The 27,836-nt window shown below is 43.9% G+C and overlaps 1 protein-coding gene and 1 long non-coding RNA gene across 4 annotated transcripts in view; one reads left to right on the forward strand and one right to left on the reverse strand.

Moving 5' to 3' along the window:
* The window catches only part of LOC142831247 (uncharacterized), a 50,825-nt gene that overhangs the window by 6,404 nt on the left and 16,585 nt on the right, over window positions 1-27,836 (forward strand). The window lies entirely within an intron of this gene.
* The window catches only part of XIAP (X-linked inhibitor of apoptosis), a 46,076-nt gene continuing 32,364 nt past the window's right edge, over window positions 14,125-27,836 (reverse strand). For all 3 annotated transcript variants that reach the window (XM_075940979.1, XM_075940978.1, XM_006115393.4), the window contains 3 exons: window positions 22,841-22,874; window positions 19,714-19,917; window positions 14,125-16,883 (listed from right to left, as the gene is read on the reverse strand). In XM_075940979.1, coding sequence (XP_075797094.1) covers window positions 16,690-16,883; window positions 19,714-19,917; window positions 22,841-22,874 — 432 coding nt within the window. In that variant the 3' untranslated portion in view covers window positions 14,125-16,689. The remainder of the gene's footprint in view (window positions 16,884-19,713; window positions 19,918-22,840; window positions 22,875-27,836) is intronic.

A 27,836-nucleotide genomic window follows, 5' to 3' on the forward strand; every position in this document is an offset into this window, starting at 1 on the left:
AGTCTTAATTACTTTTGGAACTGCAACATCCACAAGCTATGTTTCATGTGCTAGCTTGAGCCCTACTAGCTTGAGTCTCTCTACCCATGCTCCCAGCTGTAGGGCAAACATATGCTCATAGCCTCTCCAATGTTCTTTGGTCCCTCCAGCACCCATTTATACAAAGCCTGTGCCAACATTATTTTATGCAAATTAATCCATTTGGCTGTGTCTAGACTGGCAAGCTTTTCCGCAAAATCATCTGCTTTTGCGGAAAAACTTGCCAGCTGTCTACACTGGCCGCTTGAATTTCCGCAAGAACCCTGATGATCTCATGCAAAATTGTCAGTGTTCTTGCGGAAATACTGTGCTGCTCCCGTTCGGGCAAAAGCCCTCTTGCGCAAATCATTTGCGCAAGAGGGCCAGTGTAGGCAGCACAGTGCTGATTTGCACAAAAAAGCCCCGATGCCTAAAATGGCAATCAGGGCTTTTTTGCGCAAAACCGCGTCTAGATTGGCACGGACGCTTTTCTGCAAAAAGTGCTTTTGCAGAAAAGCGTCCGTGCCAATCTAGACGCTCTTTTCTGAAAATGCTTTTAACGGAAAACTTTTCCATTAAAAGCATTTCTGGAAAATCATGCCAGTCTAGACGTAGCCTTTGTGTACACCAGTGGGAATATGTGTGGGTGGAGGGGACGTGGGAGCAGTAGGTATAGAATGTCTATGCTGTGCCAGTTAAATGGCCATAACAGGGTTTTGTTTGTTTATTTACTCTCAACTCCCAGAAAAGCAAGACTAGGAGGAGGCATCTGAGCCTGGATGTTTCAATGCCTGGTCTAAATAGGGAAATTGACTAGCATAGTTATTGCTAGAATAGCTACTCCAGAATAGATGCTCCCCATGTGGCACTTTACTACAGAATAACAGTAAAACTTCATGCAGATGGTAAAGATGGACTTGTAAAACTGAACTGATCACACAGGTAGTTGAAGTGGACAAATTAAGCCCTATTAAGTCATCAGTTGATTATCGAGGTCACACTTAAGGGAATATTTGAGTTCCTGAAGGAAGAGAGATTTCAAAGCCTTCAACATTTTAAACCTAAGTATCTTGAATTTTAATTCCAGTGTCTCAACTAAATACAAGGGGAAATAGATTGTTTAGCATAGGCAGTTAGCACATACTATAAAGCAGTGTGATGGTAGCAGTGGCTCAGCCTTTTGGCTAAGTCACACAATCTAAAGTGGATGAACTCCTGTAACAAATACCTTGTTGATATTGAGGGAGGGGGGATCCTGCCATTGGGCTCAATTCTCAGCCCTTCTGGACCAGCATTAAGTCTGTCCAAGCCCTATTATAGAGCACTGACCCCTCCCCTCCGCTCCCCCAAGAGCCTTTCTCCTCAAGATTTTGAGTTCCGCAATTCTGGCTGGCTACGTCTACATTGGCCCCTTTTCCGGAAGGGGCATGGTAATTTTTGAAATCGCAATAGGGAAATGCGCGGGGGATTTAAATATCCCCCCGCGGCATTTAAATAAAAATGTCCGCCGCTTTTTTCCGGCTTTTAGAAAAGCCGGAAAAGAGCGTCTACACTGGCCCCGATCCTCCGGAAAAAGCGCCCTACTTTGAAGTAGGAATAAGATCCTCCGGAAAAGGGCGCTTTTTTCCGGAGGATCGGGGCCAGTGTAGACGCTCTTTTCCGGCTTTTTTCTAAAAGCCGGAAAAAAGCGGCGGACATTTTTATTTAAATGCCGCGGGGGGATATTTAAATCCCCCGCGCATTTCCCTATTGCAATTTCAAAAATTACCATGCCCCTTCCGGAAAAGGGGCCAATGTAGACGTAGCCGCTATGTCTACACTGCAGGCTTCTTTTGGAAGAACCTTTTTTCAGAAGAGATCTTCTGAAAAAACTTCTCCTGAAAAAGAGCATCCACACACAAAAGTCATCGAAAAAGTGATCTGCTTTTTCGAAAGATAGTGTCTACATTGAATAGATGCTCTCTCGCATTTAAGCTGTGATTACTATGGACAGAGTGGCCACCAGGGCACCTGTGCTTTTTCCTCTTTCCTCTTCTTTTGAAATAACTCCCTCTTCCCTGTTCACACACACCCTTTTCCAAAAGAGCTCTTTTGGAAAAAGGCTTCTTCCTCGTAGAAAGAGGATTACCAATGGCAGGAAAACCCCTCTGTTCTTTCAATTTACTTTTGGAAGAACGCGATTGCAGTGTGCACGTAACTCAGGTTTTGTCAGAAAAACTGACTTTTTTTCCAACAAAACTCTGTAGTGCAGACCTACCCTCTATGGTGTCTGAGCTCTCCAGCCAGGTTACTTAACTTCATTCCCATTCAGGGTAGCACATTTAAATAAATGGTTGACAAACTCCAGGAACTTCAGGCCTGTTTAAATTCTAGTCCCTTTCTCAAGCTTTTAGTACAGAGTCTTACCCCCTTCTTACAGCTTAGGCCATTTCCCCAGTGGCTGAGGCTGGGAGACAATTTTACAGGCCCACTTGCTACTCCAGCTCCCAGTCCAGGAACACTATATACAGCCACCATATAATGCTTTCCTTTACATAGTTGCTGTGCTATTCCTTATGCCACTTCCCACTTGGTCTCGTCATCTCCCCTCATTACCTTAAGCTATGGTACTTGGATTCTATTTATCTCCATCCCTGTTTGCACAGGTTTTCCCCAACCTTCCCTACCAAGCAAGTTTTTCTATTCTCAGAATTTCCTCACCCTTATGCTGCTAGCCAGGAACTAATCTGCACAGACCTTCCAGTTCCTTTTAAGTGTGCCTGCTGAACTCTGATTGACTGCTTCCCTGCAGCCTTGCTAGGCAGGCATGCAAGACTCACCTTCATGACTCCTTTTCCAATGCAGGGTGTGGTAAATGTCAGGTCTCCAGTAGGGGATCTTAGAGAGCCTGGTATACCCCATCACAGGGTCCATTCAAGATGGAGTGGCCAATTAACATCCCTGAAGTCATAAGTCAAATAGAGGTGATTAGTAGGTTACTGATTGTTGTAATAAGCCATGAATCCGGTGTCTATATTCAGTCCATGATTTTTAGTGTCTAGCAACCTTATGAATTTGAGCTCCCAGGCTCATCTTTAGGAATTTTATTTGATGTATTAGACTCTCCTTATGTAAAAAAGATTAATGCATGAAAGATAGCAGCTGATACAGCAAAATTACTGATAAGTTGGTTTCAAAGATTCATCTGATGGCAAAGGTATTCAAAATAGGGAAGGCCAAAAAGAGCATTTTCTAGGATGCATTTTATCTATTTAAAAAGTGAATGTAGTGATGTTGGAAAACATCAAAGTGACAGCAGTGGAAACTGAATCACTAAGATATAGGCATGTAGGACAGAACTCTACAAAAGGGGCTAAAGATGCCGTACAGTAACCATCTTCTGAGAGCTGTTAAGGTATTGCATGAGTTACACCACTCTTTTTGTCTGGGCTGTTAGACCTGTCTAATGAGGCCCTTCTGGCATCTGGTGTGAGAGGATTAAAACAGCATAGCCTTCAATTGGAGAATGGACAAGAAAAAAATAATATAGCCCTCAACTGGAGGATGAAAGCTGGACTCGCAGCAAACCCAATGTCTTGAAAGTAAGTAGATAATCTAAAATCAGAGGCATTCATACAGTTCTAGGAATAACTGGTTATGTTGTGTTGAGGTGGAGAAATGTCTCCATTTGGCTAGCATTTTTTGTGGAGATCTTTCTGTTTTGACTGAAAATAGATGGAATGGCTTCTAAATATGAATGTTCTAGGTTTGATGCTCATTCAAATAGCAGGTTCTGAGAATAAAACTGCCTGGATGGGATGTCTGGCCTTGCCGATTTCTTAGGTCAATAGGATCAGATGCTGATGGGAGGTCAAACATCCACAGAAAGCCCGAAAGCCACCTCTGTCTGGGCAAACTGGGAGCAATGAGAACCACCTGAGCTTTAATGTGGCAAACATTTGCAGGGCTTGAGTTATCATTGTGTTGGGAAGAAAGGCATACTTGAAGTACCAGGATGGCATCATCTTTGCATCCTCAGTTCAAAACATCTCTGTGGCAATATGAAAGAAATTTCTTTTTCATCTGAGAGGCAAACAAGTCCCAGGATAGCATTTTTTACTGGGTGAAGATCTTGTTCAGTTTGGAATTGTGTAGCCCCCATTTGTGGTCTGTGGAGAAATGTTTGCTGAAACTGTCTGCCAGAAAAAGCTGTGCATGCCTGGTACGTATGTTCCCAAAAGCGTGTGACAGGGTTTCTGACGCATCAGTTCCATAAGTTGACTGCACAAGCATCTGACGAAGTGGGTCTTTGCCCACAAAAGCTTATGCTCCAACACTTCAGTTAGTCTATAAGGTGCCACAGGACTCCTCGCCGCTTTTATCAGTTCCATAAGTTGACTGCTTCTACACAGAATTAGGTTTTGCTCCCTCTTTTTATAAAGAAAATAATTGTTGTGTTGTATGATGTTATCTGGTTATGGTGGAACTGAATAAGGGGAAGTGATGCACTACAGGCTGGCTGGACTGCTCTTAGCTGTAGTCAACTGATATACTCCTGGCTTCCTGAGGAGTCCAAGTGCCCAGTACAGCGTGATTGTCAGTGTAGGCTCCTCATCCTAGCAGGGAGACTTCTGTGATAATAGACACAGTGGAAGTAAGTGTAAGAAAGACTCTTCCACACTAGTTCTAGGTTCATCCACCAAACAAGAAAAGCCATGACCTTGGTGGGATACGACAAACTCTTATGTAGCTAGATGATCTCTAACCCCACTTGTGCATCGTTATGGTCTTCCAACTGTGTATGTGAAGTTGGCAGGGCATCTAGAAAAAGGAGTTTGGGGGGGCAGTATAGGATGATATTAACAGAAGTTGGTGGTTCTTGAACATCCAATCAAAAATTAACCACTTGGTGTGAAGGGCTGAACTGTGAAAGTAGATGGGCAGAAAGCTGTATATGCGGGTGTGATGGGGCACCGGGCTCTGATCAGGCAGAGCTCCCGGCGCCTCGCATTTCGTGGCCGCTGGGGGAACCGCTCAGTAGTGAGTGCGCCGCGAGGAGCCTGGAGGGGGAGGCGCTGAGCCCGGAGATGGCCGAGCACCTGGATCCCTGTGCTGCCCACCGGTGGTCTTGTCCAGCCTTCTCCGGGGCTGTCAGGGACCGGGCGGAAACTGGCAAGGAGAAGACGTCAGCTGATGTCATTGATGAGTGCCGGGGCTGGGGCGGTAGGGGCGGGGGAGGGGGCCGAGTATTCAGCGGCAGTTTAAATGGAGCCCCAGCCCCGCTGAGGGGGAGGCAGCTGAGTAAGAAGCTGGCCAGTGGCTTAGAGAAAGGGGGCTCTGGAGGACTCCCAGTGAGGGAACTGCTGAGGACCCTGCGCTGATCTGCGCCAAACTGACAACTGCAGAGGAAAGGAGGAAGTGTCCCGGGATGGGGATGGAAGAAGGAGCAACACCCGCTCCCCCGAGGATTGGTGAATTACAGGGAAACTCCGCACCAACCAGACAGCGAATCCACTTCGCTGCCTTTACGGTCCTGGGCCGGGACCCAGAGCGGGGGCAGGCCCAAGTCCCCCTCCTTCTCCGCTGAACACTGGGCCAAGCGAGTCCCACTGAACTGGGGCAGACTCACAGGGAGCACTGGTAAACTGTGAGACGAAAGGATCTGGGAAGGGGGGCGCACTGGGTTTTGAGGAAAGGGCGCACTCCCGTTGGCAGGTAACCCCAATGATGATAGGGCTGTGAGTCTGAGGGGGAACCCGCGGTGTAACAGATGGTGGAGAATGTGGGTATTGATCTCAACCCCTGGGTGTAGGGTTTTTTTTTTAAAAAAAACCTATACCATCAGAAGATGGATGTCAATAAAATGTTTGAGTGGATGGTGGAGCAGCAGCGCCAGCAACAGCAGCAACAAACACAATTGCTGCAAGAGTTAGCTGCCCAACAACAGGTGCAGCAGAGGCAGTTCATGAGGGAACTGGTGGACCAGCAGCAGTCCCAGAGGGAGAGTTGGCTTCAACAAGGGGCATCCTTAGCAAAAGCGAGCGGAGGAGCTAGTGGCGGTTCTGACGATGGGCAGGGGGGAGTGCCCCAGTTACCCATATAGTTGACCAAAATGGGACCGCAGGACGACCCTGAAGCTGATCTCGAGACGTTCGAGAAGGTAGCAACAGCAGCCTGGTGGCCAGAGGACCACTGGGCCACCTTACTCGCCCCCTAACTGTCTGGAGCAGCGCAATTAGTATACCAGAGTTTAGACCCCTTGGGATGCTCTAAATTATCATGAGGTAAAGGAAGGTATCCTAGATCAAGTCGGTGTAAACCCCAAGACATTTAGGCAAAAATTTAGACAGGGACATTACCTGGCCGGTGCGCACCCACAGGCGGTTGTCCAGAGACTCAGGGAGGCCTGCCGGAGGTGGTTAGAACCTGAGAGGCAGACCAGCACTCAGCTGGTCCATGTCATAGTACTCGAGCAGTTCCTCCAAATTTTGCCAGGCGAGGCTCAGAAATGGGTGTGGCGACAGCAACTGTCAACCCTGGCCAAAGCAGTCTCCTTAACGGAGGCCTATTTGGCAGCAGAAGGGATTGGGGAGACAAGTAGAACTCCCTCGGGTAGGCATGGGCAACGCCCACCGTTAGGACGAGCCCAGAGCCCGTGAGGAGGTAGGGGCCGGAGCATCGGAGAGTTCATGGGGGGCGGGGAAGACTGGTCCGCTGTGACCACAGAAAATCAGGCAGACAAGGTGCTAAAGGGTGACAAAGCCATTAGGTGAGAGGAACAGGGGCGGGCCCCCAGACTAGGGGTAAGCAACCGGGGGAGTTGCTATGAGTGAGGACAGGAAGGGCACTTCTGCCGGGACTGTCCTTTCATGGACTGTTCGTTTGGGCAGGTCGTGAACCTAAGTCCCTGGACACGGCCGTGGGATAAAGAAAAGCTGTTGGTGCAAGTCAAAATAGAGGGGCAGGCCATCTGGGCTCTACTAGATTTGGGCTGTGGGCAGACTATGGTCAGGAACACGCTAGTTCCCCACCCTGAGCCAGCGGGAGCCCCATTGTGGATGAAGTGTGTCCACGGGGACATCTGGCCCTATCCCACGGCCTGGGTGCAGATGGCCGATGCCCACGAAGAGGTAATATGTTAGGTAGCATTAGCCGCAAATTTATAATACCCGGTATTGTTAGGGCGAGACTGGCTCGGGTTCCAATGCCTGATAGAGGCCTTGAGCCCCCAACTGGCCCAAGGGTCTGAGAAGGACAAGGCAGAGAGCGTGCTAGTGGCCCAAAGAATTACGCGGAGCCAGGAATCCAATCCTCAGAACGCAGCCAAGGGAACTGGGGAGCTGGCGACCCCTCTGGAACCAAAAGGGACCCTGGAAGGATGGAGGGAAGGTGACTTTGTCCAGGAGCAACGAGAAGACTCTTCGCCGCGCTGAGCATGGGAGCAGGCACGTGAGAGGGCCACGGACATAGAGGAGGCACAGAGACTAAAGCAAGGTCCCTACTTTGAGGTATGCGGGGACCAGCTATACCGCGTAACAGAGGCTGGGGAGGGTCGCGGCCCGCTAAGTCAATTGTTAGTGCCAGCTAGTTTTTGGCGTCAGGTCCTAGAACTGGCCCATGCCAATCCCTGGGCTGGACATCTGGGGAGAGAGAAAACCCCGCAGCACATAGTACAGAGATTTTTTTGGCCCGGGGTGCATAAAGAGGTGCAGGATTTTTGCAGTTCCTGCCCCGAGTGTGAACTCTCTCAGCCTCGCAGAGCTACAAAGGCCCCCCTGGTTTCCTTACCCGTCATAGGAGTACTCTTTGACTGGGTCACTCTGGATCTAGTGGTGCCCTTAGAACGGACACAAGCGGGCCACTCATATATATTGGTGTTTGTTGGTGGACTACGCCACCCGATATCCCAAGGTGGTGCCCCTAAAAAACACCATATCCCAAAGCTTGGCTAGTGAACTCGTGGAGATCTTTGCCAGGGTGGGGATACCCTGGGAAATGCTAACAGATCGAGGGACGAATGTATCTTCTAAACTTATGGCAGAGTTATGTTGCCTATTGTGCATTAAAATGTTGTGTACCTCAGTCTACCACCCGCAGACAGGTGGGTTGGTAGAATGGTTTAACCGCACACTAAAGAACATGCTCTGCCGGTTCACCGAGGGGGACCCCCAGGAGTGGGACAACTACTACCCGCACTCCTGTTTGCAGTTTGGGAAGTACCCCAAGCGTCAACGGGTTGCTCCTCGTTCGAGCTCCTCTATGGGAGGCAACACCGGGGTATTTTAGATTTGTTAAAGGAAGCCTGGGAAGATCAGGAGACTCGAGTACAGGGGACGGTGTCATATGATTTACGCCTTAGAGAGAAGCTACAGCAGCTTAGGGAGTTTGCTAAGGTGAACCTACTGTGGGCACAGGACAGGCAAGCCTTTTATTATAACCGTGATGCCAAGATATGAGAATTTAAAACCAGGGGAGAGAGCCCTTCTCCTCTTACCCTCAAGCGAATCTAAACTCTTAGCCAAATTGCAGGGGCCTTTTCAGATTGTTCGTAAGGTGGGGGCCAAAGATTATGAAGTCCATTTGGTCGGGAAGAGGCAGGGTACCCAGGTATACCACGTTCATTTATTTAAAAAGTGGAACCCGAAAGTCTTTTCCTAGACCCCCAGCCACAGCCCATGGACCTGGGATCCTGGGCCGGGGACCTGACGGCAACCTGCTCTCTGGATTTAGGACCTGACCTCACTCCAACTAAAAAACAAGAGGTACAGGAGCTGCTCCAAGAGTATAGCTCGGTAGTAAAGGCAGTTCCAGGGTGTACTGGATGGATAAACCACCATGTCGCCACCAAACCAGGATGCAGGTTTTGTGAACCAGTACGCCCACTCCCTAGGAAGATGTGGGAAACGGTGAGGAACAAAATCTAGAAAATGCTGCAGTTGGGGGTAATTGAAGAGTCGCGCAGTGACTGGCGCAGCTCGATCCTCCTGGTCCCGAAATTGGATGGCTCAGTACGATTTTGTATAGATTTCTGGAAGATCAACGCGATCTCCCAGTTCGATGCCTACCCCATGCCACGGGTGGATGAGCTTTTAGAATGGTTAGGCTGGGCCCAATATATTTCCACCTTAGATCTAACAAAAGGGTACTGGCAAATCCCTCTAACATCCACCTCTACGGAGAAAACTGCGTTCTCTACCCCCTTCGGGCTCTTTCAGTTTAAAACTATGCCGTTTAGACTCCATGGGGCTGCGGCAATATTTCAGAGACTAATGGACCGGGTTTTGCGGGGGCACCAATGATATGCTGCAGCATATATTGACGACATAGTCGTGTATAGTAAGACCTGGGCCGACCACCTCCTACATTTACGTACAATTTTGGAAGGTTTGAGGGAGGCAGAGTTAACAGTGAACCCCAAAAAGTGCTATCTGGGGTTCACTGTAGGAAGGGGCCAGCTGAAACGCCTGGCGACCAAAGTACAGGCCCTGGTGGAGTACTGCCCCCCAAAAACAAAAAAGCAGGTCCGGCAGTTCTTGGGTCTGGCTGGATATTATAGACAATTCATTCCTAACTTCGCTTTGGTGGCCGTGCCCTTGACTGACCTAACCAAAAACAACTACCCCAAGCAGGTGGTATGGACTGAACAATGTGCGCATGCTTTCCGGCAATTAAAGACAATTTTAATGCAGGCCTCAGTATTATTGCAACCAGACTTTTCAAAGGAATTTATCTCACAGACAGACGCTTCGGCAGTCGGGCTGGGAGCGGTGTTAGCGCAAAACATAGATGAACAGGACCATCCCATAGCCTATCTAAGCCGTAAACTATTCCCCCGCGAACAACGGTATGCCACCATCGAGAAATAAGCTTTGGTGGTGAAGAGGACGATCGAGACCTTGAGATATTATTTACTCGGACACCCTTTCAAATTAGTGACTGATCAGGCGTCGCTGCGCTGGATCCGAGCAATGAAAGATTCAAATCCTCAGGTGATGAGGTGGTACCTGGCTTTGCAGCCGTACAAGTTCAAGGTGCAACACCGCCCCGGGACGAAACCTAAAGATGCCAACTTCCTTTCAAAGGCAATGGAAGAGGAAGGAGACCCCTTTGACAAACCTGTGAGTGACTTAAAAGGGAAGAGTGTGTGATGGGGCACCGGGCTCCGATCAGGCGGAGCTCCCCGTGCCCCACACTTCGCAGCCGCTGGGGGAAGCGCTCAGCGGCAAGCATGCCACGAGGAGCCTGGAGGGGGCGTTGCTGAGCCCGAAGATGGCGGAGCGCCTGGATCCCCGTGTCACCCACCGGCGGTCTTGTCCTGCCTGCTCCAGGGCCATCACGGACCGGGCAGAAACGGTCAAGAAGATGTCAGCTGACGTCATTGGTGAGCGCCAGGGGCGGGAGACGGGGCCGAGAGTGGCCGTATTTGGCTGCAGTTTAAATGGTGCCCCAGCCCCACTGAGAGGGAGGCAGCTGAGTAAGAGGCTGGCCAGTGGCATAGAGAAAGGAGGCTTGGGAGGACTCCCAGTGAGGGAACCACCGAGGACCCCACGCGGATCTACGCCAAACCGACAACTGCAGAGGAAAGGAGGAAGTGGACGGGGACGGGAAAAGGAGCAACCCCTCCCTCTCTCTCCCCAAGGGTTGGTGAGTTATAGGGAAACTCCCCACCAACCAGACAGCAAATCCACTTCACTGCCTTTAGGGTCCTGGGCCAGGATCCGGAGCGGGCCCAAGGCCCTCTCCTTCTCCGCTGAACATTGGGCCAAGCGAGTCCTGCTGAACTGGGGCAGACTCACAGGGAGCACTGGTAAACTGAGACAAAGGGATCTGGGAAGGGGGGAGCACCGAGTTTCGAGGAAAGAGCGAGCACACATTGGCGGGTAACCCCGATGATGATAGAGCTGGGAGCCTGAGGGGGAACCTGCGGTGTAATAGTGGGTCTCTGACCCCTCTGGTGTTTGCATTATGGTTAGTAAGGGCAGTGATAGAACAGTTGAGGGCAAGGTCTTGGTCTCATTTGTTTTGTTTCCTGTTTCCTGTTTAGAGCTGGAATATAAATACCTAAAAAATAGAGAGCTGTTTTGGAATCTGAAGGTTTGTCTACACTTGTACCCTCTTTCGAGAGAGGGATGCAAATGAAGACTTTCAGGATTTAAATATCCCGTGCTTCATTTGCATAATCGCATTATGGCACTATTTCAAAATAACAGATGCTGTTAAGATGCAGTTATTTTGAGAGAAAACCCTTCTCTCAAAATAACCAGTAAACCTCATTGTATAAGGGTTATTTCGAGAGAAGGGTTTTCTCTCAAAATAACAGCGTCTTATTTTCATAATAGTGCTATTTCGAAATAGTGCCATAATGCAATTATGCAAATGAAGCACGGGATATTTAAATCCCAGCTTCATTTGCAATTTCTAATGTCTTCATTTGCATCCCTCTCTCGAAAGAGGGTGCAAGTGTAGACATACTCTGAGTGAATGAAGGAACTGACATGTTAACCTTGCCAAAGGTAGGTCCTCAATGATATTTTAACCTCATTGGGGAACCCCAACAAGTGAAGACAAGATTCATGCCTCAAGACAACTACTGTAACTACCCTGAAGTTGTGACAGTAGCATCCACTGAAGCCTGAAGAGTGGAATACGGAAAAGTTATTTACTTATTCCCATAATAAAAGAACTAGGGGTCACCAAATTAAATAGGCAGCAGGTTTAAAACAAACAAATGGAAGTTTTTCTTCATTTAGCACACAGTCAACCTGTGGAACTCCTTGCCAGTTGCAAGAATGAATCATCATAAGGAAAAATGTTTATTGGGAGAAAAGGATGTGGCTCAAGATGTGGATACGGCTAAGTGGATCAATTGGTGAATAACTTAAATAATTCATTTGACAATGCATAATTTTTAAGACTCTCTCTATGCCTTTTTTTTTGTAGGTGTGATGTGACAAATAAGTTCTCAAGCTGTATCACTCAAATATAACAATACAGAAAGCTGCAGTAAGAAAAATCTGGAGTTGCCAGTTGCTGTCATTTTCTTATTTTACGTTACATCATACATGCCCCTTATTTTAGAACACCATGGCCAGAGATCATAATAGTGATTCCATAAATTTATCCCCTATTTTACTTCAACATAACTCAGCTTTTCCCATTCTATACTTTTTTGTTGTTGTTGAGAAAACCATCATCAGAAGTGCCAGTGAGTTCAATGCGATATACTCCATAATTAAGTGCACTCTAAGCACAGTCTTCACATTTTTTGTTTAAATCAATGTTTAGGGGTTTTTTGGGGTGATTTAAATTGTTATTTAAATCACCTCGATTTAAAGTAATCCACCCTGATGGAGACCACACCAGATTTCGAATATTAAAAATTTCAAAAAAGCTGTTAATTTTAAACAACAGTATGAATTAACTTATTGGCAGCTGGGGGCCAAAAAATATCTATGATCCTCTCAGCCATGCCTTCCCCATATATCTGTGCTCTTTCATGGTTACTTGCATCCATCATTCCTGTTATTTCCCTAAATGCTTAGCACTGGTCTCCAAGGCATTTTGCTGCATATTTAAATGAGACACTGAAAATCAGTAATTTAAAAAAATATCTCTCTAATTCAATCAGTCACAGTTTGATGGCTGTTAATTACAGTCTCACATTTAGTCTAAATGCAGGACTGATTACAACTTTTAAAATTGCACCTACAGAGCAGCTCTCTTACAATCTTACTAACAAATTTGTTTTTTAACTCTATCTTGTCCCAGACAACAAATTCAATTTTGAAACACGGACTCTTGGAAAAATTAGTGATTCTTCAAAATAAAAAAAAATTAAAGTTTAGAGACCTACAGTGCCTTTCAATAGTTAGCCTCAGCATGAGTTTAAAATAAGATTCTTCTGAATTAAATATATCTGAATAATATTTCAATAATTCAATTGATTTATATTTCAGGATTTTAAAAAACTGTAAGGAAAAAACAAAAAGTTACAATCATCCCCAGTATCAGAGGGGTAGCCGTGTTAGTCTGAATCTGCAAAAGTGGCAAGGAGTCCTGTGGCACCTTATAGACTAACTGAAGTGTAGGGGCATAAGCTTTCGTGGGCAAAGACCCACTTCGTCAGATGCATGTCCGGCATGCATCTGACGAAGTGGGTCTTTGCCCACGAAAGCTTATGCCCCTACACTTCAGTTAGTCTATAAGGTGCCACAGGACTCCTCGCCGCTTTTGCAATCATCCCCAACTTGCTCTCAAACCCAGTTCACATACTGTACAATCCAAATACACTCCCTTGCTGGGACTTGAATTTTACTAACAGAAAAATTAACAGTTCTGATAGCAAAATTCATCTCAAACCATCTCCCCTGATGTGGCTGGTCTTAAGGTTCTTCCTTCTGTGCTACTCAGGGGTTTGACCCCTTTTTAGAGGGAACTTCCCTGCAGTCCTTCCGGCTTATGCCAAACAACCTTCTTCAGCATCATGCCTTTTATTTGCGTGGATTGGATTGGGCGATGTTTCAAACAAAACTACTAGACTATTTGCAAGCACTTATTTTTCTTCCTTGAAACAAACATACTGGGAAGATTTTTTCAAAGGCACAAATGGGAATTTTGTGCTAACCCCCCAATTACTTTCAACAGGAGCTGGGCACTTAGCTGCCCAATCATTTCCTATGATACAGAATTGTCTATAAACATTTAAGTGACAAACTTTCTGCAAAAATAGGCAATAAAACGATTAATTCAAACCTAAATAGATTGTGAAAAAAGTTAAAATCGAGTTTTCCAGAAGCAGTTTCGTGATTAAACTAAACTCGGATTTCCAACTGAGGTAAGCATGATTTCACCATATATGGACAATAAATACTGGGTTTATTGTGACCTAGTGCCAGAATAGGAGAAAGATAAGGTAGGTGAGGCAGTACCTTTTTTTCGACCAACTTCTACTGAAAGAGACAAGCTTTTGAGTTACAAAGAGCTCTTTCTCAGAGAAATTCTTTGTAGTCAATTATATTTACCACGTTTATTAAAATTCATTAGTAATATCCTGCTATATTACATGTACAAAGACAAGAAAGTACAGAGTGCCATCTTATGAGTGCGCTTTGCATGTAAAATCACAAGACTAATACAAACAATTTAATTTCACTCAATCTATTTAAAAATTAAAAAGCAAAATTCAGTCATTCAGTGAAGACTCTGAAATATATCAACATGTGCTAGTACAGTACATTAATTTTCAGAAATTTGGAGATGACACTGTTGAAGAGAGGCATCATCAGCTAAGTGTTACTTACATTCAAAATTCAGATTTTAAAAACAAAATGAGAAAATTGGAGGACAAGTCTTAATTCCAAAAGAAATGTTACAAGCTCAAATAGCTATCTTGAGAGCCAGAATGAGAAACTAAAAGCATAACTGAAATTTTATAAAATGATTCACTGTCAAATTGAAATACATAAAATAAATCTGTATACATAGAGACTTGCAAGTTTGGACTTCTTAATTATGAAAACTGAAGGATCTGTAATATATTAACAGAAAAATAATTTTATGCTGATGCTATCCCATTATGCCCATGATAAAATCTTAACTCTTACCACAATAAAATATATAGTTTAATTTTTAAGATGAGACAACACCTTTAGTGTTCTGAAAACAAAAAAGTAAATGCAGTCAATTAGTGTCTGTATCTGTATGCAGTGATTTTTTATAAGAATGGTAAAAAGATTAACCTATTTAAATAAAGAAACAGAAGGAATCCAGTATACCCTAATACCCGAATATTGACAGTCATTAAGTAAATACAGGACATGCAATCTGACAGATTTTCCACATTAAAACGAAAGAAATGGCCAAAGAGAAGAGGGTAAAACAGAAACATCCAGCATAGACACTGATTTCGTTAAACTAAGATGTTTGTCAAATGTGAATTATGTCAACTCACAACTTCAACTACAAAAATAAAGGCATTATAACATTTCCATTATACATAGTGCCTTTGTGAAACCAAAAGCAGAATATTTATTAATTATACATATGTGCAAGTAAACAGAGTAATTTCTAAATTTAAAGGTAATACATACAGTACAAGCATTATATTGGGCCTAATCTTGCAAATACTTTCTGCATGTGCATAATCTACTCACATGAGGAGTCCCCTAAAGCTAAGGTTTGGAAGGGAAGGATTCAGCAGTGAGGTCAATGGAACTTCTCACATGATTAAAGTTTTGTATGTGCAAAAAGGGTTTGCAGCATCATGCCCATGGACTTAAATTATACATGATATATTTTGCCCTCTTTTATAATTTCATATACAAAAATTGGATTCTTAGAAGAATATATTTTAAAAGAAGAATTATTAAAATATATTTGAGTTTGTAATCAGATGGCTCTTCTTTCTTCATAGGGATGTATAAAGTCTTGAATATGTACAAATGGGATGATAAAAATGGATTTGAAAATGAATGTTTTGATTTTTTAGGAATTTGAAAACAATGTCATTGTGTGATAGTTAAAGGATCCTTTTAATTATTGAGCTAGAAAAGGTCAGCCTGAGGGTTCTCAGAGTTGGAGAAATAAATGGACTTAGTGCAACTTAAACATTGCTGCTGAAATGTAACTATAATATGTAAATAACAGAAATAAAATCAGTTGAAATGAAAGGTAGAAGTGAAATCAGTCAATTTTTAAAAATATACTGTACAGGACTTGGGAAGGCTAATGTATGCTTGGAAGAGGAAACTGTTCAAAAGAGAAAAACCATATGATGTTTTTGTAATTTTTCTGTCATTTGAATAAATTAAAAATATTGTGTACATTTTTGTGGTTTAGAAAAGGTCAGCAGATTTTAAAAGATGCCATTTTCTCTATAAGAAAAGTAATTAGTGTTACTCATTAAGGTTTTATTGGGTATAAAAGGGGATTAACCCTATTTAAGAGATTAGACAGTCCCTAAAATAACCAACATAAGAACAAAACTACATAAACTTTTAGCTATTTATTTCTCTCACTAAAATGTCACCATTCCTGAATGCACAAACATCTCCCTTCAACCGAAGCAATTAGTATTACCCTAACTATTCTAGTTTTGAAAAATATAAATGTTAGAAAAATTAATATTCAACAAAACAATGGCTGGATTTTTTTTGTCATTTCCACTTCACAGGCTACAGAATGTGGGAAATAAACTTTCTGAAAACTTGGCAGAGATACAGGTAAAGAGTGAGATCAGATGACAAATTCCAACCCACATTGTTATTAGCAGCACAGCTTGTAGTCAATTAGATCTCTCAGTTTGCTCATGCCACTGTATACAAGTGAATAATATAGTTCATTTATACTTTTACAAATTAGAAATATGTGCACACACAGACATATGTAAACGAGCACATGGTAATGAAGAATTCCTAGTCTGTCAATTCAAATCAAGTGAAAGGACAAAGTGGAGAGGAATGAAGAGGCTGCATGTGAGTGTTAAATGTGAGAGCTCAAAGCACAGGTTTAGCAACTTCTTACTGAGACTTTAGGTCCCTGACTGAAGCTTTGGTTTTTTAATCCCAAAATTTTAGATTCTCCATAAAAATATTTGTGTGCTACAGGGTTGAACATCCCAACTGTTTGTTATCGCGTTACAGTGATTTTAAACAATTTTACAGCACACATGCAGCAACCACGCAGTACATATGACTAATACATAAAAATTTTCTGTCTTTTTGTAATAATCATGCAACACAAAGGGCATTTATCAAGTGCTTCAGCACATTCTTTACAAGCAACCAGATGGCCACAGGGAATAAAAACTATTGAGATATCTTTATCCATACAGATTTTACAAAGTTTCTCCTCTTGCAAACGTCTTAACTGCTCTTCAGTACTCAGATCTGAGGAAAAGGAAACACATGGAACAAGTTAGCACACTTAATAAAAAGCAGCTAATCTCTTATAACTATCTTCCCCATACCTTCTTTGTATGATAGGAATAAATCATCCACTAAACGTGAAAAACCCTTATTAGAGACTATAAACCCTACAATCTGGACTCTCCTGATCATTATTCCACATGGTGGGAGAAAGATTATACTTCCCACAGGAGAGAAAGCAGGGAGTTTAACCCTCTCTACATCTCTAGAAATATCTGCAGAGGCTTTTCACATGGGCTTCCCATTGGCAGCTGCCACCAAACATTGTTGTCAGGGGATGGAAAGAGAAAGACACTCATTGTATAGAGGGGACCCATCAGCATTGTTGACAGGATGAATTGCCATGAACTGCAGGGAATCATATCATAACACAAAGGAACCAGATTCCTAGCCAGATTGTGTCCACTTTTTAAACTCTTTGTTACAGTGACCTAGCAGAAACTCAGTGGATCAGAGCAGACATTCTCTGCATAGGGGGAAATCTTCTAGTAACCTCGGACAGGCATTTAAGTTTCTTCACCACTCTGCTCCTGGCTGAAGATTAGACTCTATGATTAGGATGCTTCTATTACCTGACTGATTCCCAACTCTGGCCACAGGAATCGATCTTAAGTCAGAACAACCATCAGGCCTTCTTAGAAGCCACATTGCTCTCCTTGGGCACCAAGCAATCCTAAAATGTGTAAGTCTTTAAATGTAGGTGCATATGTGTTAGTATTCATTAGGAATATAAAATCCTGTTTATTTAGTTCACTGGTTAAACATTAAGTTTAACTAGTCAACTGATTAAACAGGGGAATTGTTCCAGCCTGTTGGGCTGGAATGGCCTGCACACCACGGACGGACGAGAACTGCTCCAGACCTCACACTGGGCTGCCAGCTTCTAGCCCCCATAGGCTGGAAGTTTGCAGCCTCATGTGGGGCTGGAAGCAGTGCATGCGGGGGAGGATGCTGGCTCCCAGCCCTACCCCCTTCGCTCCCTTTCCTGGCATGAGGCTGGAGCCAGCTCTCTGTCTATGGCAGGGGGCTGCCCCCAGGTAATGGTTAACTGTTACTCGGTAAACACCTCCATTAATGGCACATCACCAGTATTCACATATCATATCTTACAATATGTGCCTAGAGTTGTACAGAAAATATTATATTCTGTTGCATTATTTGAGAAATACTGTGTCAGACTACATGGTAATGCTAAGCAAAGGGAGCTGAACTATGCCCCAATGTTGACATTACATACACATTACCCAAATTTGAATGCTTAGCTTTCATTACTTTTTTTGTTTTGTATTTGCATTTAACAGATTATGAAGCATGTATGGATGATGGGAATAGAGGGGAGTTGGGAAAAGGCGGTGGGGAAAGGTAAATGTGAACAGAAAAGGGCAGTCTGTAGTGAAGAGGAAGTCGAATGTACCCTGCCAATACCTGCACTGGAAAATTCAGCCATAAGATAATAAATTCAGAGCTCTGAACTTTAATTCACAAGAGGAGAGAATACAGAGTTCACACTGACACCTCCCCCAAAAATGTTATAGGAAAAAAGGTGTTGTGTAAAATACTTTAGAAGTAGAATTTTTTTTATTGAACTCAAGGATAGGCAGAGAAAATAGTTTTTGTTTGATTTTGTTATAGGCATCAAGAGTATCTATTTGAAAAATTAATTTAAAAAGTTGTACCACCAAAAGAACTGACTATACATGCTATTTTAGTTCCATATTATAAAATTATGCCCTACATGAAACAAAAGTCTGTTTTTGTCTCCAATTCTTTTCCATATTTGGGGGAAGTGCCCCAGAAATGTTCACAAAACTAATAAAGCATCCTGAATGCAAAATCTTCCTTAAAACTCTTTTGTTGTGATGTCTACAACTAACTAACCACACTGATAGAATCTAGGCCACTGGTTCACTATTATAACTGCCTGTCATGCTGACCACTATTGTCTCATTGTTTCCTGGTACTCATCTGTCTGTCTGAATCAATCTGTTTTCATTTGTTTTGCGCTGAGATTTAAAAGTTTTTGGAACAGGGACCGTATTTTTGTTCAGCGTTTGTACAGCAACTGGCACAATAGGGTCTTGAACTATGATCAGGGCTCATAGGCTACAATACTTCTAAAAATTTATCAATTAATATTTCAGAGTTTTATAACTCAAAGACTAGAGGACACTAACATTTCTCTTTTTTTGTCATTTATTTATACATTCCTCTGTCCACTCTGTTTTCCATCTGCTGTGAGAAATACTTAGCCCAGCAGCAGGGAGAGGGGATGAAGACTTGACTTGGCACATTAAAAAAGAAAAAAAATCACAAAAACACAAATATCAGCAAGGGAATTTGGGAACAGGGATGACAGTATCTCTTTAATATTATACATTACTGTATCACCAATAGTAGGCTGCTCCTTTCTAATAAAGTGTAAATTTATTTTTTGTTTGAAATTGTGTTTATGCGTAACCTCGAGGCACTGAAACCATTGAGAGGAAAAGTGAAGTATGCTCTACTTAAATAAGGGCTAGTTAGCTTTTAGCTGATATGGTAGAGGCTCATGGCTGTAGCTCCTAAGACTCCAGGTTCAATCCCACCTGCTGATGACCTGGGTCCATCAGTGTTGCATATGATAATCCTATCCAATTCTCTAAAAACTGCATATATTACATTAATGTCTTTTATATTAAACAAGACTGGAATCAAAGATGGCAACAGAAATACACCAGTAAGATATTTAATACAAATCCATTGTAATGTTTTGCATCTGTCTTGTAATATATAAAAAAAAAAAAAACCTCACCTTTCTCTGGTGGGCACTCACTGGATACTTCTTCGTGAACATTTTCTTTTTGAGCATTTAATAAATCTGTAATTAGAACCTCAAGAGATCCATAGTTTTCTCCAGATGTCTGTAGTTTCTTCTCCATAATGTTCTTAATCGCAGACAAACTGAAACCCATACGCATGGCATCCTGTACCAACTTGTTTTGTAGGAGATCGTCATCTTTAACAAACATTGAGGAAAAAATCAATTTAATGAAGAGCATATTAGAAAAAGTCAACTGTATTTTCTGTAATTTTCTAAAGAACTTTGAGTAACACTTAACCAAAAGATAATTAAATTTTCTCTGACTGGTGGTTTTGCAACTTATGTGATTCTGCACTGTGAAAAATAAAACATCAAACAAGTAGCATGCCTCACAGATTTGCTATATTCCCAGCCCTCCCACTAGCAACCCTATTTATATTACAAAGACTTCTACATTTTATATATTCAAATCACTGAGTCAACTGAAAGTTTCGCCATATCTTAACAGACTGTTTCCTCACATAATAGTAATAATAAATCTTATCATACCTAGATCCAAATTATCTTTACAATTTGGCTTAAAATCCTAACTACAGATAGTGTTTATGTAATATACTTTCCTTCACTTTATAAAAAAAATATAACCCACCTATACTCAGGCTATAAGCAAACTTGCCAATTCATTAAGTTTACAAAATCAAAATGAAGTACAGGCAGTCCCCGACTTACGCGGATCCGACTTATGTCGGATCCGCACTTACGAACGGAGCTTTCTCGCCCCGGAAGTCGGGGCGAGAAAGCCCCGTTCGTAAGCTGCTCCGGTGCCCCTGGTCTGCTGGAGACCGTCTCCAGCAGACCAGGGGCACCGGGCGGGTTCCCGCGCTTCTGAGGCTTTGCCAGAGCAAAGCCTCAGAAGCGCGGGAACCGCTGCTGCTGCCCCTTGAGACCCGGTGCCTGTGGTCTGCTGGGGACGGTCCCCAGCAGACCACAGGCACCCTGACTGAAGCCGCAGCCGCGGGGGGGGTCCCGCGCCTCTGAGGCTTTGCTCTGCCAGAGCAAAGCCTCAGAGGCGCGGGACCCCCCCGCGGCTGCGGCTTCAGTCAGGGTGCCTGTGGTCTGCTGGGGACCGTCCCCAGCAGACCACAGGCACCCAGACTGAAGCCGCAGCCGTGGCGGGGTCCCTTGCCTCTGAGGCTTTGCCAGAGCAAAGCCTCAGAGGCGCGGCACCCCGCTGCCGCTGCGGCTCTGCTCCCCGTGTCCCTGGTCTGCTGGGGGGCGGGGGGAGCGCAGCTAGTGTGCTCCCCCCATCCCCCAGCAGACCAGGCTTTTGTTTTGGACTCTGGGGCAGAGCAGCTGGGGCGCTGCCGATTGGTCCTGCAGCGCCCGTGGGCACTACTGGACCAAACCGGCAGCACCCCAGCTGCTCTGCCCCAGGTCCTGATTCAGCCGCTGCTGGTCAGTTTCAGCAGCGGCTGAATCAGGACGTCTGGGGCAGAGCAGATGGGGTGCTGCTGGGTTGGTCCAGTAGCACCCCAGCTGCTCTGCCCCAGGCGTCCCCAAGTCAGCTTCTGCTGAAACTGACCAGCGCTGACTACAGGAAGCCCCAGGCAGAGTTGCTCTGCCCCGGGCTTCCTGGAATCAGCTGCTGATCAGTTTCAGCAGCAGCTGACTTGGGGACGCCTGGGGTTCTTAAGTTGATTCTGTATGTAAGTCAGAACTGGCGGTCAGTTTCAGCAGTGTCTGAATCTGGACGCCAGTTCTGACTTACATACAGATTCAACTTAAGAACAAACCTACAGTCCCTATCTTGTACGTAACCCGGGGACTGCCTGTACAGTCAATAGTACTGTAATATTATCTAGTGTGTGCCTCCCTGTCTTATCAGATACATATACAACACTAGAAAATTATTCTTCTACCACTGCCTCCCCTTCCTTTCCCAGTGGAATTCTCTGTATAGGTTTATCAGCCAGGCACCAATTATTTCCACTTGTTTCAATTAAATGTAAGGGTTACTCAGCTCCTCTTTCCTTGACACAACTGCCTGCAAACTAGAGCCCTCTCATATAGGTATATACTTTGAGACACTTACCCTCCAGAATATTTTATAAATGTGTATCAATGGTAGATATCTTTTCCTACCACCAAAATATTGGTGAAGCTGTACATAGTTCTGCTGCTATACGCAGCACTATTTTCTCACCTTTTTGTTCTATTTATAAGAAAAAGTACTAGAACCTCTCGTACAGATATGAGACACAACTGGGCATTTATTCAAGGGCGGGCAATAAGCAGCCTGGATATGGTTTGTCAGAGTTAATCACCTGGCAGGCTGCCAGATGTTTCATTTACCTGTGTGTCCAAAGGCATGGCTGCCGGCAGATCCTGTTAACTGTGGTGCACCATTCTGGGCCAATGGGAGCTGTGGGAAGCAGTGACCCAGCCTGTAAAAACTTTCTGCAGCTCCCATTGGCGAGCAGCCCTACTTGCAGATGAGCAGGTAAATAAAGCATCTGGAGGCTCACCAGTGGCCAACCTTGTTGCCCACCCCTGCTCTTATGTAAACCTTTCCAAGTATTTTTGTGACCACATTCCGTTCAAGAAGAGAGACAAACTATTTCAGCATTCCCTGATTTTCTTGCTATATTTAATAATTCAGTAATTGAAAAGGTGTATTCCTCACCATGTAGATATAGAGGTGGAACTACACATTAAATTTACTTCTTCTGTGGTCTACACCCTTTTAACAAACCTCCGCCCTGTATTTGGCCGCTCACAAAACATTAGCTTTTTTCTCCAATCAAGGTTAGAATTTATTCACTGATTTTTTTACCTTAAGGTTAATGAAGAGATAAATTTACACTCTGGCTCCCAAATTACATTATCTGTTCAGCAATTTATCCATGTGTTGTACTTGTTATTTAATTGTTTGGAAGCAAGGAAGTCAAAGACCACCATAATTTAATGCCTTAGCTTCCCCTTTCCTCTATAAAACATAAAAGTGTCACCTTCAAAATAAGCCATTTCTTTCATTCTCTCCACAAACATAAGCCACAACAACAGAATCTGGTGAGGAAAGCACACTAAGAACACATAGATATAACTGTTTTACTGCTACCTATAGATGGTGATGTCTCCTCAGAAGCTTCTACCTAAAAACAGAAATACAAACATAAATTAGGTCCTGTTCAACCAAAGAAAATTTCCAAACAGTAGTAAGGAACGGGAAAGGAAAAGGCTACTGCTATTCATCACGCCAAGTGGGTGACCAGGACTCAGACGAGAGTCAACAGCAATCAAATCTTTTATTATTTATCTCCTTCAACAGTATTGGATATATTTAAATAATAATACCTAGTTCTTATACGGCACTTAACAAGTCTCTGAGAATTTATAAAGAGGTCATTAACATGATCCCATTTTACAGGTGAAGAAACAGACACAGAAAGCAGAAGTAATTTGCCTACAATCACCCAGCAACCAGAGGTGGCAGAATCAAGCCATCTAGTCATAAACAATACATATAAATCTCAAATTATCCTATAGCAAACATGTATATGATTATTTCAACATTCATAAAAGATCTTGAAAAAGGGATAAACAGTGAGATGGCAAAGTTTGCAGAGGATACAAAAGTACTCACAACAGTTAATTCTAAACCAGACGCTCAAGTGTTACAAAGAGACCTCACAGAACTGGGCAATAAAATAGCATTTATCAGTGTTGACAAATGTGAAGTAATGCATATTGGAAAACATAATCCCAACTACACAAACTGAATGAGGGCTTTAAATTAGCTGTAACCACTGAGAAGTGGAGTCATAGTTCTCTGGAAACATCAACTCAATGAGCAGGAACAGTCAAAAAACCTAACAACGTTAGGAACAATTAAGAAAGGGACAGTTAATAAGACAATACATATGGTAATACCACAGTACCATGGTATGCCCACCTTTGAATACTGTGTACAGTTCTTGTCACCCCATCTTAAAAAATATATATAAGAATTGTAACAGGTACTGAGAAGGGCAAAAACAAAACAAAAAGGATTAAGGGTATGGACAGCATTTGTAGAAGACAAAGTTAAAAAGACAGGGACTATTCAGCTTGGAAAAAGATGACCAAGAGGGTATATGATAATAAAAACCATAAGAGGTATGAAGAAATTGCTTAAGGAAGTGTTATTTACTTATTCACATGATACAAGAACTAAGGGTCATACAATGAAATTCGTGGGCTACAGGTCCTTACGGCAGTGGTCTTCAACCTTTTTATACCCAAGATCACTTTTTAAATGACAGACCAAGCCAAGATTTATCGCCCCGCCCCTTCCTTGAAGCCCCGCCCTCTCTATTCTCCTCCTCTCCATCACTTGCTATCCCCAATCCTTATACTGCAGCTTCCCCCCCCCCCCCCCCAATTCTTCTGTAGGAAGAGGTTTTTCCAACATTTGGTCTGTCTACACTGGACCAAATGTCAGGAAAACCCCTTCTTTTGGAAGCCTCCTTATTCCTCATGGAAAGAGGAATATAGGGGTGACCGAAAGAGTATGTTTGCTCTTCCACTAAAAAAAATGGAAGAACAAATGCATCCCTGGATGCAGAAGAGTGTTTCTGGGATATCTCCAGAATCCTGAAAAACTCCTGCAGTCTAGCCGTACCCTCGCTGGGTTGAGACAGGATGTGTAGGCTCAGGGGTGGGAATGAGGGATTTGGGTGTGGGAAGGGGTGAGAGGTGCAAACTCTGGGAGGAAGTCTGGATGCAGGAGGAGGTGGAGAAGGGGATGCTGGCTCGGGGAGGGGGCTCCAGGCCAGGCAGTGTTGGGGTTCTAAGCAAGCCATAGACTTGTGGATGAGAGGGTGCAGGAATTTGGGTTGGGGTATGTGAGGATCTCAGGGCAGGGGGTACCAGTGTATGACAGGCTCAGATTTAGGGTCTGGGGAAGGGGGAGTGCAGGAGTGGTTGTGGCCTGATGGGGGCTTGGCCCCAATTGGGGATTTGTTGGCCAGGCTTCATTTTTAAATAAAATACTATGGCAAACACAAAAAGTTTCTTCATTGTCTTTATTTATGAGAAGGGCAGGGAACCTGTCTTGAGTCAGGGGTCACTGACCCGCAGAAAAATCAGTTGGGAGCAGGGGACATGGTACTGGGGAAGGGTTCTAGTGGGTGCTGCGGCAGGGAACAGGGTGCCAGTGGGGGCAGGGTTTTGTGGCTGGGGGCAGGGGAGAGGAAACAGGATGCCAGTGGGGGACAGGGTTTCTGCAGCAGAGAACAGGGTTCTGGGGATGGGGGGGGGGGGGAGCTGACAGGTTTCTTCAGTGGGGGGGCAAGGGTTCTGCAGGGGTGGGGAGACAGGGGAACAGGTTTCTGCAGTAGGGGGCAGGGTGCCAGTGGGGACTGGTTTCTGCAGCAGGGAGCAGGTACCAGGGGGGCAGGTTTCTGCAGTAGGGGGCCTCCAGTGCACGCCCCCTCCGGGCCTGACTCCCCACTCCAGCAGAGAAGGGAAGTCCCCGCTCGTGCCTCAGGGGACTTACCCAGTAAGTTCCCGGAACGCCAGGAAGCTGGGGCAAGGAAGCAGCTAACGCATTTCCGGAACCCCCGGAAGTGACGCGCAGCTGTAGGACTTCTGTCCACCCCACGGGAAGCTGCCACTACCTCCATTGTTGCTCGAGGTACGTAGTGGGGCTTCTTGGGGGTGGGAGGAAATGGCAGGCCCAGAACGCCTCACGATCGACTGGTCGAGGCCTTAGGATCGACCAGTCGATCGTGATCGACTGGTTGGTGACCACGGCCTTACGGGGACTTCAACCCACAGGTTGAAATTGTATCTGCAAAGTTTATATTAAAATTGGAGATAATGGAGTAAATATAAAATTGGAGATAATAGGGTATCGCTCCTACTCCTTATGTTAATGGATTCAGTACACTTACCACCCACCCATACTCTTGTGATACAATTACTATAAAGATCCCTAATATCTATAAATCACTTATTAATCCGAAACCTCTTAAGGTCCACCATAACATATGTCCATGCTCTACTGTGTCAAATGCTTTGGCCAAATCTACAAAAACGATAGCTAACTCCTATCCATTTTGTTTAGCCCCCTTAACTAAATTGTCAAACTACTATATTTTCCTTTCAACCCAGAGCCCAAATAAAACCTTTTTGTCTACTACAAATCCTAACTGCAGACATCAATCTTTTCACAAAATTTGTTGTATATAGCCTCACCCAAACAAAAAAAAATTGTTAATAGCCCGCAGAGGATAATTTAGCCAATTTCTCCTCCTCCTGTACCTTTGGGGTTAAAATAATCCTAGTCTCTTTAAATGAGGAGTACAGGAGCTGCCGAAAAAGGTCCCCACTGTCAGCAGACCCGTGGCTACACTTTACTTTCACTTTCGACACTGAGCCTGATCGGCACAGTGTCTGAACATGAGTATGCAAATGAAGCCCAGGATATTTAAATCCCGGGCTCATTTGCACTTCCGAAGTGCTTGATTTGCATCCCTCTCTCAGCAGAGGGATGCAGTCTAGACGTATCCCTAGTCTTGTCTGACTATCCCATAATAATACGTGATGTCTCTTATCCTTTCCACAGAATTGCGGATTAAATTAATATCAAGCTTTCTGAGTAGCAAACCGTTGACACCGAAGATTGCTTCTTACTACTCATTTTCCTAACTTTGCACACCTATTCTCTATTTCCTGATCTTCACTCTTCCTACCTACCTCAGCTTCTACCACTGTACAACAAACTTTCTCCATCATTGCTCATCCACCTGAAGATATATGCATATCTTTCACTATCACATCAACCTCATCCAAACGACTTAAAATTTGCCCAGCTCTTTTATTATGCTTATTTTCGCTACCTAACACTCATCAATAAATGGATTTTTTTAATGGTTTAATATTCTTCCTATGAGGGGAAATCTCTAAAATACACTCTGCACCTATTGCCTTATCTCCCAATTAATCAACATCCTCTTTCCTAATCTTCTTCCTAGCCAATTTGCGTCCCTTACTTGCAATTTGTTTATTGGCCTTTGTCCTTGACTCACTTTAATTTATTTATATGCCTTTCCCCTGCATATTCATCTTCTAATTGAATAAGCAAATCAACTTACTGCTCTGTCCAAATGCAAGTCCTACTAGACTCTTTATTCCCTACCCTAAACCTCTGATCTTCCTTTCTCTGTTCATTTCGAGAACAGGGTGTCTATGTCTGGTATGTTGACTCAATCCTGATTTTGTATTGGAAAACTAGCCCACAGATCAAACAGGCAAAGCCAATTTTGAAAGCAACCACCTCCTTGGTCTCACACTTGGGGTAGTGGCAAGCTATGTTATGGAATTAAGAAAATTTACCACACTTTTTACAAACCACCATTATAGTCTTACTCTTATGGACCATGTTTATACGCTTTGTCCACTTTCCAAATGAAGCTAAAATTTGTGGGACAATGGGACAATTAAAACCTTCAAGAGGATATTAAAATATTAAACAGAAAAGACCATCTTTCAATGAACCACTCAGTTAAATTTGTAAAATTAACCCTATTATTAAAAACAGTGATAAATTAGTGTTAAAATGTCCCCTTACACTAAAATATGGGTCCTCCAAGGTGTCTAAATACTTAAAGGTTGGATTGCAATAATCTATTCTTAAATTACCAGAAGTGTTATTGGTAAAAACATTTTATATCATTCACTTGGTCCTCACATAACACTTGACATTCCTCAACTCTCCGAATTGATTCAATATGAAGGTCATCCATTTTAGTCTCATGAGGTACCCACTCACTTGAAAACATTTTATTCCTATATCCAGCGACCCGACTTAACCCCCGAATATATTCTAACCTTCTGGTAATCAAGGCTGGGCTGATCCTCACTGGTGACCAGTATGAAGAAGGTGAGGACTGGAACCCTCCCAGTGAATGGTACGGGTGCCCCAGCACCCAGTGCCACAACAAGGAATGGCTCCCGCCCCAAGAACAGTATCAGGGCCCCAGTAACTGGTGCCACAACCCAAAACAGTCCCCTAATAGAGGTGATCAATGCCTGCGAGACCTGCAAAGTGAGGGTGATCAGCATCTTGGCTA

This window comes from Pelodiscus sinensis, chromosome 13 (assembly GCF_049634645.1).
Source record: "Pelodiscus sinensis isolate JC-2024 chromosome 13, ASM4963464v1, whole genome shotgun sequence".
Taxonomy (NCBI): Eukaryota; Metazoa; Chordata; order Testudines; family Trionychidae; genus Pelodiscus; species Pelodiscus sinensis.